This window comes from Cyanistes caeruleus, chromosome 4, assembly GCF_971803275.1.
Source record: "Cyanistes caeruleus chromosome 4, bCyaCae1.hap1.1, whole genome shotgun sequence".
NCBI classification, from domain to species: domain Eukaryota; kingdom Metazoa; phylum Chordata; class Aves; order Passeriformes; family Paridae; genus Cyanistes; species Cyanistes caeruleus.
The window spans coordinates 1,940,991-1,954,380 of record NC_141704.1 but is presented as its reverse complement, the minus strand read 5'-3'; the positions used below and the strand labels follow the sequence as shown (position 1 = coordinate 1,954,380).

The 13,390-nt window shown below is 46.9% G+C and overlaps 1 protein-coding gene and 1 long non-coding RNA gene across 2 annotated transcripts in view; one reads left to right on the top strand and one right to left on the bottom strand.

Moving 5' to 3' along the window:
• Positions 1-13,390, top strand: part of LOC111923167 (uncharacterized) — a 94,020-nt gene that overhangs the window by 37,490 nt on the left and 43,140 nt on the right. The window contains exons 25-46 of the mRNA XM_086886370.1: positions 494-637; positions 1,481-1,671; positions 2,113-2,187; positions 2,749-2,829; positions 2,910-2,936; positions 3,127-3,171; positions 3,785-3,853; positions 3,949-4,026; positions 4,256-4,282; positions 4,439-4,492; positions 5,146-5,217; positions 5,461-5,520; positions 6,412-6,447; positions 6,958-6,993; positions 7,233-7,268; positions 7,818-7,850; positions 8,936-8,998; positions 9,305-9,364; positions 10,089-10,226; positions 10,371-10,439; positions 11,312-11,374; positions 13,244-13,288. Coding sequence (XP_086742496.1) covers positions 494-637; positions 1,481-1,671; positions 2,113-2,187; positions 2,749-2,829; positions 2,910-2,936; positions 3,127-3,171; positions 3,785-3,853; positions 3,949-4,026; positions 4,256-4,282; positions 4,439-4,492; positions 5,146-5,217; positions 5,461-5,520; positions 6,412-6,447; positions 6,958-6,993; positions 7,233-7,268; positions 7,818-7,850; positions 8,936-8,998; positions 9,305-9,364; positions 10,089-10,226; positions 10,371-10,439; positions 11,312-11,374; positions 13,244-13,288 — 1,502 coding nt within the window. The remainder of the gene's footprint in view (positions 1-493; positions 638-1,480; positions 1,672-2,112; positions 2,188-2,748; positions 2,830-2,909; positions 2,937-3,126; positions 3,172-3,784; positions 3,854-3,948; positions 4,027-4,255; positions 4,283-4,438; positions 4,493-5,145; positions 5,218-5,460; positions 5,521-6,411; positions 6,448-6,957; positions 6,994-7,232; positions 7,269-7,817; positions 7,851-8,935; positions 8,999-9,304; positions 9,365-10,088; positions 10,227-10,370; positions 10,440-11,311; positions 11,375-13,243; positions 13,289-13,390) is intronic.
• LOC147653377 (uncharacterized) lies at positions 7,890-12,475 on the bottom strand. Its single transcript, XR_015286034.1, has 2 exons — positions 11,915-12,475; positions 7,890-11,047 (listed from the first exon to the last, which is right to left on the bottom strand). It is a non-coding gene; the product is annotated as an uncharacterized LOC147653377 (long non-coding RNA).

Genomic DNA, 13,390 nt, shown 5'->3' with positions numbered 1-13,390 from the left:
GGTTAGAGAAAGAAGGCATGGAATTGGTCAGGCTGGAAATTCCTGGCTAACCTTGCCTCTAATCCTGCTTTTTATGGAGTTTGTGTCAATAAAGACATTTTACTCCATGTAGGAATTTTTCCATAGTATTTTAGAGGTTCTTGACCATTTCAATCTGTGGGAGATTTCTTTGTGAAACTTTCTTGGTCATTCCAAAGACATTTGGAAATGAGAATTCTGTGGAATTTTTTTTTTTTTTTTCCTGAAGTGTAAGAAAAGTGCTTCAATTTTCTGAATATTTTGGTTTCCCTTTTCCAAAACTATCTGTTGATTCCACCAGAACCATTCCAGCCAAGCTGATTTCCGGCTGTTATCCTTCAAAAGACGTTTTCCCATGCCCAGGACTTTCCACTTATGAGGAATTCCCTTCATTCTCCACCCCTGGAAGAAGATCCAGAGTCCAAACCCGTGGAATTAATCCAGACTCCCACCCTGTCTCTCCCTGTCTGCTCAGGCCATGCCATATCCTACATGTTAAAGGAATTATTCCAGCCCTCCAGAGGGATGAGACCGGGCTTTCCTCACATCCTGGTGCTTGTGACCGATGGACAATCCCAGGACGACGTGCTGCCCCCAGCCAGAGCGGCCCATGCTTTGGGTAGGAGTTTCCAGTTGTGTTTTCCTTGGTTCTCCATGAATTTCCAGAGGGCTGAGGTTTTCCTATTGTGTTTCCCTCCATTGTCCATGAATTTCAAGGGGGCTGATGTTTCCCAGTTGGGTTTCCCTCAGTTCTCCATGAATTTCCAAGGGGTTGAGGTTGCCCCATTGTGTTTTCCTCAGTTCTCCATGGATTTCCAGGGGGTTGAGGTTGCCCCATTGTGCTTCCCTCGGTTCTCCATGAATTTCCAGAGGTTTGAGGTTGTCCCATTGTGTTTCCCTCAGTTTTCCATGAATTTCCAGGGAGTTAAGGTTTCCCCATTGTGTTTTCCTCAGTTCTCCATGAATTTCCAGGGAGTTGAGATTGCCCCATTGTGTTTCCCTCAGTTCTCCATGAATTTACAGGGGATTGGGGTCACACCATTGGGTTTCCCTCAGTACTCCATGAATTTCCAGGGAGTTGAGGTTGCCATGTTGGGTTTCCCTCAGTTCTTCATGAATTTCCAGGGAGTTGAGGTTGCCATGCTGGGTTTCTCTCAGTTCTTCATGAATTTCCAGGGGGTTGAGGTTGCCCTGTTGGGTTTCCCTCAGTTCTCCATGGGTTTGCAGGGCTTTGAGGGTGGTGCATCATGTGAGGAGTCACTTTGAGGGCACTTTTGGTTCATTCCTTCCTTTATCCTTTCTCTTTTTTCTTCCCAACTTGTCTTGGTTCGCTGTAGCTCACACCCAGCTCCAGGTGACTTCTCTGAGGGTTCTACCTGATCCCACCAGAGGTTTTTACCAGGGAGGGGTTTGGAAACTCTGATCCCAAGAATTAGGAGTGGTGGAATCCATGTCATTCCAGGGCTCCGTGTCATTGCTGTGGGGGTGTCAGGAGCTGACCCTGTGGAGCTCCACAGGATTTTGCTGCAGCAGAACCCCCAGAATGTTTTCTACGTCAGCACCTTCGATGACTTCCCCCAAATCCTCCAAGAGCTGATAGAAGCCATTTGTTCTGATCCTCAGCTTCCAGGAACCCAAATCCCACCAGGAAAGGTGAGTTCCTACTCCTGGGAGTAAATCCAGCTTGGAGTGGGTCAGGCACAAGGAAAATCTTCTTTCCTGAGGGAACAAAGTAGACTCAGAGTGGATTTAGGACATCATGTCCCATCCTGACCTCGCTGTCCAGCCCTAAGGAGCAAAACCTTTGAAATCCAGGGAGTGGAACTGAGGAGGCCAGGATAAAGCTGGGAATGTTTTGGTGGATAAAACAACTGCAGAACACTTAGATATATTAAAAATTCATATTATAAATGCATAGGAATAGACTGTAAATGTCTGAGGATTCTCCTGGACGGTCAACTCTGCTTCTCCCTTTCTTTGCCTAAGCCAAGGAATGTTCTAGTCTGTGTTTCCTGGTCACTCCAGTTTATTTGCCATCCTTTGGTGGATTTTAATTCCCTGATAATTTTTTTTTTTTTCTCTTTTCTGTTGAAGAGCTCCAGGGGCTCAGCAGCTCACAGGGGTTATGAGCCCCACAGCTTCACTACGAAGGGAGAGAAAGGGGAGCGGGTGAGTCACAGAATATTCTCAGTTGGAAGGAACCCACATGGATCATCGAGTCCAGCTCTTAAGGGAACGTCCCTACAGCATGATCCATTTGGATAGTTAATATCATGGAATATCATGGAATGGTTTGGGCTGGAAGGGACTCAAAAGATCATCCAGTTCCAACCTCGACACCTTCCACTATCCCAGGTTGCTCCAAGCCCCAGTGTCCAACCTGGCCTTGGGTATTTCCAGGGATGCAGCCACAGCTTCTCTGGGAATTCCAGCCCAGCCCCTCTCCACCTTCCCAGCCAGAAATTCCTTCCCAATATTCCATCTATCCCTGTCCTCTGTCAGTAAATACAGCCAAATTACAACCGAGGAAGAGTTCAAGGAAAGAATCACCCTCAGCTCTTTTCTCTTGGTGTTTTGCTCTTCCTGCTCCATGCTGGCTTTGAAAATCCTGGAAAAGGGAATTGCTCTGGGATTTGGGAATACTCTCTAGTGTTACGGTGCTGTATGAAGCTGTTTGGCTTTGCAGGTCTGAGGTTATCCCCTCCAGGCTGTCATTTTCCATGTTTTTAGGGTCTCCCTGGGAAAGACGGCATTCCTGGGCTGCCGGGCAGGCCGGGCCGGCCAGGTCCTCCAGGTCCCCCTGGAATCATGGTATGGATTGGTTTTAACAAACTTTTCCAAAGGGCTATTCCAGAGAAAAGTGACCAGTATCCCTCTGTCCTGTTTTGCAGGGGCTCCCTGGCAGCCAAGGCGACATCGTGAGTATTTGGAATCCTGGGTTGGTTTGGGTTGGAAGGGACCTTAAAACTCATCCCATTCCATGGGCAGGGACCCTTCCCACCATCCCAGGTTGCTCCAAACCTGGCCTTGGACATTTCCAGGGATCAGCATCCATGGTTGTGTGGGTGTTTTTCTGTTTAATACTTCAGGATTTATTTTTAATTCCAGGGTTCTCCAGGCTATCCAGGACCAGCGGGGCCAAAAGGAGACAGAGTGAGTTCCATTCCTGGATTTCACTGGGAGAAATTAATTTTATTGTTGTGACCTCTCTTTTCCAAGCATTTTCACCAGGATCTTTGGTGAATGTGAATTTTTAAGCTGTGTCTACCTAATCCTACACTGCCTGTCTACAGCTTGGGGAGTTTCCCTCGGGAATTTTATGTCTTTATGGAGAAAAGTGCTCAATCCTAATCCCAGGTTCTGGGCACAATTAATTAGTTAATTAATTGCAGAAGAAGGTGGGGTCATTCTGCCTGAGTCTCCATAATTAACAAACCTGGTTTAATCCACTCAGGACACTAAAATATTTCAATATTTACTGGGGACAGATCCCAGGAGGAGCTTCCTGCCCTTCTCCCAGTCCTCATTCCTCCTTTTTCCCTTCATCCCCCTGAGCTGTCTGTGCAGATGAAGATCAGGAATGGACCCTGCTGGAAAGCCAACTTCCACTATTTTCCTTGGGATTAATTTTTTCCATGCCAGCAAGCAAAACTCAGGTCATGGCCATGTGGTTTTGGGTGCCAAGTGCTTTGAGTTGATGGAATTGCCCCTAAATCACCCAATTTCCCATCTGCTCCTGGATCTCCCAAAGTGCTTTTATCCACAGGGAGAGCCAGGCTATGTCCTGGGAGGAGTGGAGGTGATTCCTGGCCGGAATGGGCAGCCTGGCCCCGCTGTGAGTATCAAACCCCAGGTGTGGGGGAGCCTTCAGCTTCCCAAGGGTTGGGAGAGATCCCAAATCCCTCCCTCTCCCACTTTTCCTTGTCACAGGGACAGAAGGGGCAGCCAGGAGTTCCTGGGGTTCCAGGACCACCAGGTTCTCCAGGGCCACCAGGAATCTCCATCAAGGTGAGTTTGCAGCACAGTTCTGGGATGTGCCACAGGAAAGGGAGACCCAACACCAAATATTGCAGGTGGAGGTGTCTGGAGACTTCTCCTGAAGCTCTGCCTTCTGGTGGGAGTGGGAATTTTGCTGTCTTGGAGCAAAAATCTCCCAGATTTTTTGCTGGGATGAAGTTTGGTGAGGAGCCCCTAAATGCCCATCCCATGGGAATTCTCCTTGTCCTTTGTGTTTCAGGGTGAACCAGGGAATTCAGGAATTAGGGTGAGTACCTAAGGTCAGCTTTCACTTTGGGATGAAAAGCCTTTTTTCCAGGTTTTTTTTCCAAACTGCCCAGGAAGTTCTGGCTTCCAAACTTCCAAATTTCCTTGGAGAAATGTGAAGGGATCATGGAGTGAGAATTTCCTGTGCTTCATGCAGGGTCCCCGTGGGAGGAGTGGCCTCAAAGGAGACAGAGGAGACACAGGAGAGCCGGTGAGTGCTCCCAGGAAGTCAGGATAAAACTGGGACAGATCCAGAGGAGGGAAAAATGTGGATCAAGAGCATGAGACAGCAAATGGCCCAAACTGGCAGCAGATCCAAAACAAGGGAAGGGGTGGTTCTGCCCAGAAATCATCCCACAAGGAGGTTTGGGGTGTGGGAAGTTTGGGTTCAAGGGGAGATACAAGAAGGAAAAAAGTCCATGGAGAATGGACTCCATGGGAATAAAAGGCACCGTGATTGGTTTAGGAATTCTCTGTTACAAATGACTCAGTCTGAAGGATAACATCAATGTGCTGCTTTTCCATCCTTTTTCCATTCTGTTGTTTTTGCCATATTGGAGAGCCATATTCCATAAATCAGCCTTTTCCATGGGTCTGGATTCACCATTCCAGACCAACCTGGGCTCCCAGCCTCTGTCTTCCATTATTTCCCCTTCCTGGGTAAAGCCAGGGATTCATAACTTATTTGTGATGGAAAAGGAAATTTGGGAATACACATCCAGCTCTGTAATTCCTCATTTTTAAAGGAACTGTTCAGATGGACAGGTCAGGATAAATATTTCCCTGGGGAATTAAAAATAAAACTTTCCAGTTTGGAGGGAAAAAAAAAATAAAAAAGATTTGATGATGTTCCTTCCTTTCCAGGGAAAACCTGGTGTGCCAGGCCCTGTGGGGCTCCATGGGGCTCCTGGACTGCCTGGACCACGGGGAGAAAAGGTTGGATAATTCCTGAATCCCTCAGCCCAGGGGGGAAATGAGAGGAATAGTAGGGTGGACCTGTGGGAAGGCATTTTGGGATGTGCCAACATTCCTGGAATTTACTAGCTCTGCTCAGAGCCAAACATTTCCAGAGGAAATTTCTCCCCTCCTGTTTTGCTAAGAAAGACTCTGGAGCAGAAATCTGGGAAGGATGGGTGCTCTGGGATCAGCATTCCTGAGGATTCTGTGCTTTCCTTGCAGGGAATGGCGGGAATTGGCATTCCTGGCACTGCTGGCATGAAGGGGGAGGAAGGAGAGCAGGTGGGTTGGAAATCTTGCAGTGAGATTTGCATTAAAATCCTCTCTGAAACTTTTTTCTCTTTGCTTTTTTTGGGCTGAATTCTCTGTGGATATAACTTTTCTTTAGTCTCTCAGCCTCTTTTGGGCTGAACTCCTCTGGGATCCTCTCTCGTGGGGAGTCTCACTTATCTCAGTCCTTATTATTCGATAAAAACTCCCGGGCTCATTAGATTCTGGTTTCTTGTGTTTATTGAAGGATCTTTACAAAAACTTGGCAGGTTTATCTAGACTAGCTGCACAAGCTTAAATCACCACAGCCTGGCTCATCTCGTTCTAATGATACAAAATGGCCCCGAACCACACGGTCTTTTCACCTTTATATCAAATTTTACTCTATTAACTACAGACACGTGTATTGTTATTATATCTCAACAAATAAGTTTTCTATATCTACTCACGTAATTAAAAGTGCGACTAACTCTAAACCAATCATATTTTGTGCTTCTAAAAACTTCAGAAGCATGGAGAAGAAGGAAGAAGGATTAAAAACTACGCTCTTTCTTCTCTCTTTACATGTGAAACTCTCTTAAGATCTATATTTTCACTTCAGTGTCAAATGAAACAATTTTCTACTTTCTATTTAATTTCTTACTAACTCTGGCTTGCTCAGGGATATTTGGAAGCTTTTCTGTCAATATTATATATGATTGATGTATTTTTTAAAGAATTGTATAGACAGAGAAATGTCCCTGCATTTCTAGACTCCTACACTCTCGGAGTGTTTAGTGTCTCCAAAGCCTCCTCCAATTTAGGTTTTCCTTGGAATCCCGTGGTTCCACACGGAAAGGGTGAGAGAAGGGAAGATTTGGGGTTTAAAGTTGGAGCTTTCAATGTTTCCTCTGTTGTTTTCAGGGAATGATGGGACCTCCAGGAGCACCAGGACCAAAGGTGGGTGCTGAAATCCTGAACCCAAATTCCCAGGGGCTGGAATTCACGTTCCAAGGAAATTTTCTGCTCCTAACCAGCATTGTAATTAATCATCATAGTAATTCCTGTGGGAATCACTGGATCATGGAATGGCTGGGTTGGAAGTGACCTTCCAAGGCCACCTGGTCCAAACCCTCTGGACTGAGCAGGGACACCAGCCTGACCTGGAGCCTTCCCTCAAAAGCAAAGAAAGGGAATAATTTCCCACTCCCTGGACTCTGGAATTCCCTGCTGCCAGGAGAGACCTGGAATGTCAGCAGTGTGGGATATTTTAAATAATTTTAAATAATAAATGGCACTTTTGTGGCCAGGGAGACTCCAGAGTCCCAGGCTGGAAGAGCTGTCCTGTAATTGATGGAAAACTGAGTTGAAGAGCTCCATCCCCCCTTCCCTCCCTCTGGATGGCAGCAGGAACCAAAACTGCTGGATCTGTTTTCATTCTGGTGAAAATTCCCTTCTGATTTCTTCCAGGGAATTCCAGGACCTCCAGGGCAGAAGGGAGACCAAGTAAGAGAACATTTGACCAGCTCAGGTGCAATTATCCCGATTTTTCCCAGCTTGTTCCCTGTGGGACCCAGCAGGGATATCCTTGAGCTCAGTTTTCCCCTCTCCTTGGCTCTTGTGCTTCTGAGATGAGTTTGGGAATTATTTCGAGGAATAAATGGTGGGAAAGGGATGAGCAAAAATTTTTCCCTGCTTCACATTTTTCATTCCATTGGCCACCATTCCTTCCTCTTGCCTTGCAGGGAAATCCAGGATTTCCAGGTGCTCCAGCCTTGGAGGTAACTTGGAGTGGTTTAGAGCCCTTCTTGTCCTTCAGCTGTGCAGCCTCCATCCCAAAATGCCAGGAATCCAAGAGTTGTGTCCCACAGAATTGCGGGAAGAACACTCAGACCTTTTCCCTGACCCTCCAGCCAACTTGGTCCTCTTCTCCCTCGCTCCACGTCTTGTATTCCGTGTATTCCCATTGTCCCCTCAAAGGAGCTCCACTGCCTGTCCAGGAAACATTAGGATAAAAATTCCCACCACTGAATCCGTGTGCTCCAGGCCTGTCCCTGATCAAGCTCCTCATCCACAGGGATGAGCCCTGCTGGACACCCACAGCTCTCCATGACCCTCCAAATTCCAGCTTTAAGGAGAAACCTCAGTGGTGGCCACCTCTGTGTCCCATAACAGTTCTGATCCCATAACAATTCTGATCCCATAACAATTCTGATCCCATAACATTCCTTGCTTTGGAAAAGTTACCATGAAAAGGAGATTTTTTTATTTATTTATTTTAGGGGTTTTTCCCACCAATAACTGAGGATTTCTGTTTCTCTTCTCCTCAGGTTTTGGGACCTCCAGGCAAGAAAGGTGTCAAGGTAAGACTGATGTTTAATTAAATACTTAATTAGCATTGCTTGAAAAGGCAAGATCTTTTCTTGGAAAAGCAGAGGTTGTTCCATGTTTCCTGAATTCCATCACCTTTGTGATTGACTGGAGAGGAGAAAGTGGAAAAGTCTTGTCCTGGGGCTATTTTCCTTGCTTTAATTCACATCCTGGTATTCTCATTCTAGCTTTAGTCCTGGGGAAATTTTGGGATTTCAGAAGGAAGACATCATTCAAGCACAGATCCAGCCCAATCCCAGAAGACACTTCCAGCCAAGGGAAGCTAAAATCAGGGATAGAAGAGGCAGGAAGGGATTCTTGGATTCTCCAATCCCACCTCCTGCTCAAAGCAGGCCCACTCCAAAGCTGGGTCAAGTCTCCTGTGCTGAGAATTCCCATGGATGGAGAATGACCTGGAATATTTTAAATTTAATTTTTTAACTTTTCTTTTTTCAGTCTTGCTCTCTCATTGCCATTCTGCCAAAAACCTTCAGTCTGTGAGAAGGATTTACTGCAGGACTGATTCCCCTTGGATTTTCCATGGAAATTCTCTACAGTGCTTCAGACCTCCCTCATTCCATAGACACAACGAATTTTGACTTTTTTGCTGGGATTCTGTGTTGGAATCACCTCCTTTTATTGATCTTTTATTGATCTCAGACTTGCTTGGCTGGCAAAAATCCTTTTTTTTTTTTTTAGGCTGTAGTGACCTGGGAATTTTGCTCTGGCCTTATGGTGGGATGTGGCCTGGAATATCTGATTTTTTTTATTATTATTCCTGATACTTCACTGCCAACCTGCAGAGAAATGGCAGATGTTCATTTTATTCCATTTAAACCAGTAAAAATGTGTTCTTGATGCTTTGTAGTGTGGCAAAATCTATGATGAATTTTGGATGGCGGAAGGCAGAATGGGAAAAAATTCCTTATAAATCCAGGATGAAGAGATGGGTTGATTTGGAAAAGGGTTTTTTTCCAGGGTGCATCAGAAGTGCAAAATGCAGCCCCAAGGAGTCACGGGAACAGGGCTTGGCTTCCTGCAGGATATTCTTGGTCTCAGGTATGTCTTTTATTCCCAGGGAGATCCCGGACCAGCTGGAGCGCGAGGAGACAAAGGAGTCCCGGGAGAGAAAGGGGAGAAGGTGATGACCCTGCACTTCCTTTAGGGATAAAAGGATTTATTTTGTTTGTGGCCACTGAGGAAACTCTGAGGGAGATGGAATTTCCTCCCCAAGTCATCCATCCAGGAATCCAGGGGGAAACTTCCATGTGTAGAAATCCAAATCTCTTGGAAAGGAAACTGGGGAGGGAGGAAATCCTCAGCTCCCTGGTTGTCCATGGGGATGGAAATTCCTTGGATCTGCTCTGGCTTTTCCTGCTCTGTGGAGATTTGTCCTGAACTTGGCAAAGCTGCCTTGGCAAGACCCTGTATCCCTTTGTTTTTTCAGGGAAGTCCAGGATTTGGAATTCCTGGCCAGCCTGGGCTGAAGGGGGACATCGGTGACAGGGTGAGTGGGACAGTGGGGTGAGTCTGGAATGGGAAGGACTCAGGGGACAAACTCAGAGGTTTAGGGACAAAATCCCTCCGTCACCTCCATGGATTTGTCAGCCTTCCGCCCTGAGGAGATGGACATGGGGGAGGTGACAAGGAACCAGGCTGGTGACCCTGTGGAGCTCTGGGGGTCATGAGCTCTGTCCTCAGGTCAGGTGCAAATCCCCCAAAATGTGGAGAATTCCTCATGACTGGAGAAAAACACGGATGGTCAATGCTCAACTGCTGACCCTGTGGACAGAATCCAATCTTGGTGGACAGAATCCAAGGAAGTCCCATTTCCAATTATTTCCTCTCCTGAAAGTCACCTTGATCTTCATCTTCCTGACTTTTGTGTCTAGGAAGGTTTTGGTGGCTCCCATGTGACTCCACTGATGTCCAGGAAGGGTTGGGTTAATCCTTGCTGTTCCCTTCTCCACGGACATCACAGTCTCCTTCCTTTTAATCCAGCAAAAATTGGCAAATCCCAATATTTATGGATGAGAATCTTTTGGAAGAGGGGTGGGAAACTGAAAATATCGATGGTTTCAAAGTGTGAACAGTCCACAAAGGAGACACCTTTGGACAGGGCAGGCTTGGTGCAGCCCCTCGTGGGACATTCCCTGTTTTCCCCTTCTCTGATTTTAGCTGCTGACACCTGGAATTGTATTACCTGTGTCATTCCTTCTGTGTTTCTGCAGGGAAATGTGGGATTGTCTGGGAAGCCAGGCCAGAAGGTGAGTCCATGGAAAGCTTTGTTCCCTGTGAGGATGGGGAGGCCCTGGCACAGAATTCCCAGAGCAGCTGTGGCTGCCCCTGGATCCCTGGAAGTGTCCAAGGTCAGGTTGGATGGGACTTGGAGCACCCTGGGATAGCGGAAGGTGTCCCTGTCCGTGGCAGGGGGTGCAACCAAGTGGTCTTAGAGGTTCCTTCCAACATCTTTGGTCAGGCCTTAAAAAATTCCTGCTAATCCTCACCTGCAGGATTTTTCCCAGGAAAAGTTCAAAACAAGTCAAGAAATTTCTGGAGAAGATCCCACCTGTGGCATTTCAGTGAGTGCCTCACTGTGGGCATTCCTCAAACAGGGATCTCCCCAGACTTGGCTGGAGGAGGGTTTGGATTTGGGAATTGTTCCGTAGATCAGTGAATGGAATTTTTAGGCCAGATCAGCTCCCAGGGCATGGAAAAATGGGATGTCACAAGAGATAATTGGGATGCAGCCAAGCCAGGAGGTGTTAATGAGATGTGTTAATGAGGTTGCAAAGTGGAGGCAAGGAGAGGTATTTGGGATTGGGAGAAGGCCTGGAGAGTGTCACAAATTTCCCAGATTTCATGGAATATTCCAAGTTGGGAGAGACCAACAAGGATCATCCAATCCAGCTCTTAAGGAAATGGGATCAAATCCATGACCTTGTGGGACAAACATCAGAGCAGATGAGGACCCATCTGTGAGAGCTCAGCTGATTTAAATAGGAATAAAAATTAAAACATGGAATGGGAGCTGGTCCTGTGTCCAGGACTGGATACATCTCGAGTCTCTGCTTATCTGAGCTGCTCCTGGAGGAGAACCTCAGGAGATTCTGTCCTGAGTGAATTCCAGGGATGGCTGTGGAGTCTGGGTAGATCAGGTTAGAGCTGGATGCTTTCCAGCCCAATCACCCTGCAAAAATAATAATACTATAATTAAATAAATTGAAATTCTATAAATATATATTATTAAATAAATCAAAATAAACTAGATATGAATAATACAAATCCTGAAATCCCAGCCATTCCTAGCACAGGGTAAATGCTCCGAGCCCAAACTTCATCCAGGATCGTGGAAGATATTCCATGATCATGAATGTGCTGTTGGAATCTGCCCCTCAGTGTGGGAGGGCTCTGGAATGCAGGACAGGAATGTGATAAGTCTTGTTTCCTTTAGGGGGAGAGAGGTGAACCAGGATTCCCTGGAAAACCAGGAGAGGCCGGGCTGAGAGGAAAAGATGTGAGTAAAGGCAGGATCCAGGGGGGAATGGAGCTGCTGATCCCTCGGGACCAGCCAACAGCCCCAGCTCTGCCCTGCAATGGCAAACAAGGAACAACTTTTCCTCCTTGTTATCCAGCATCAGTTCCCAGAGAAGCTGTGGCAGCCCCTGGATCCCTGGAAGTGTCCAAGGCCAGCTTGGACGGGGCTTGGAGCAGCCTGGGACAGTGGGAGGTGTCCCTGCCCATGACAGAGGGTGGCACTGGATGGGCTTTAAAGTCCCTTCCAACCCAAATGATTCCGGGATTCTTTGATCACGATTTTTGTCACTGAGTCACATCTGCTTGATGTGGATTTAGCACAAGGTGCAGCCACACCAGCCCTGAGAGGTTCACTTCTGGTTCTGAGCCTCAAATGATCTCAACTTGGAAAGGATCCATAAAAATCATGGAGCCCAGCTCCCTGCTCCTCACAGAACTGCCCAAATAATTCCCTCCTGTGGCCAAACAAGGTGGGCCCTCACAAAAACATCAGAAGAAGCTTCCAGAAGTTTCTTCTCACCCCAGTGAAGAGCTTTCCTCAGCTCTGAGAGCTGGGTTGATCCCTGGAAATGGAATAGGATCCCTATTAAGACTTCCTTCTTGGGATCAAATGAGGTGGCCCCGCGGAAAAACAAGGTGGTCCCTCACAAAAACAAGATGGCCCCTCAGAAAAACAAGATGGCCCCTCACAAAAACAAGGTGGCTCCTCACAAAAACAAGATGGCTCCTTGGAAAAACAAGATGGCTCCTCGCAAAAACCCGGTGGCCCCTCACAATAACATCCTGACTGGCTTCTGGAAAATTGGATTTTTATCCATTGAGCTTGACTTCACTGGATCTGGAATATCCCTGTGGTCAGTTTGGGTCACCTGTCCTGGTTCTGTCTCCTCCCAATCTCCCATGAATTCCCAACTTTTCTCCTGGGAAACCTCTCCTGAGCACAGTCAGTGAAGAGCTTTCTCCCAAGGGTTGGGTTGATCCCTGGATGTCAAGTGGAACAGGATCACCCAAGGAAATCTTAGGGAAAAAAGGAAGCGGCTGCATTCCGATAGCCCTGACTTCGGAGTCGTGATTCCAGGACAAGAGCTCTGAGTTTGACTTGGAAATGATGGGAAAAAACTTGGGAAAACCCAGCACTTTTGTGTTGGAGGGAGAACCAGGGAGGAAAGGCTCCTCTGGGACTGAGGTAATCCCATCCTTTCCCGAGTTGCCGGGAGAACAGCAGCTGGAAAATGAAACCTTTGGATTTGTCCTGAAGTTGATCCCTGCTCATTTTATTTCCTGTTTATTTCTCCTTAAGTGAGGCTGTGGAGAATCCTCTTCACCTTTCTTTTATCTTGGGTTTCACATTCCAAAAGGCTGGAATGCAAAAGCCAAAAAATAACTAAACTGGCTTTTGGGGGTTTTTTTGGGTTTTTTTCCTGGGAGATGCTGAAAACAGAGTGCCGTGAATGGAATCCCAAAATATCCCGAGTTGGAAGGGACCCACCAGGATCATCCAGTCCAACTCCCGGAGCTCAGAACAGTGGGATTTGGTGGCAACCACCTCATCCTACTCCTAAATTTCAATATTCCAGTCACCCCACACCTTGTGCCCCTTTCTCCTCGTTTGTGGGAACGCTGTAAAACACCATCCCGAATTTAAGACATCCCAGATATCCCAAAACCTGCCTCTATCCCCGTTTTCCAAGCATTAAGCAGGGCTAAAGAGATTTAATCTCCATCAGAGCCCCTGGAATGTTTGATGGACTTGGTTCTCTCCCTTTAAACCCTTTCCTCCAGGTTTAAGTGCAACAAAATTCCTATCACTTGATGGGAAAACACTTGGAAAGCTGCTCCTCTCTTTTAGGGAGAAGCTGGAGTCCCTGGAGAGCCAGGAGTGAGAGGAATCAGGGTAATAATTCCATTTTTCTCACTATTATTATAATTTCCTGCCCTGCAGAGTGGTGGGGCTGCTCTGTTCCCCCTCTCCATCCCAGTGTCCAAATATCCACTT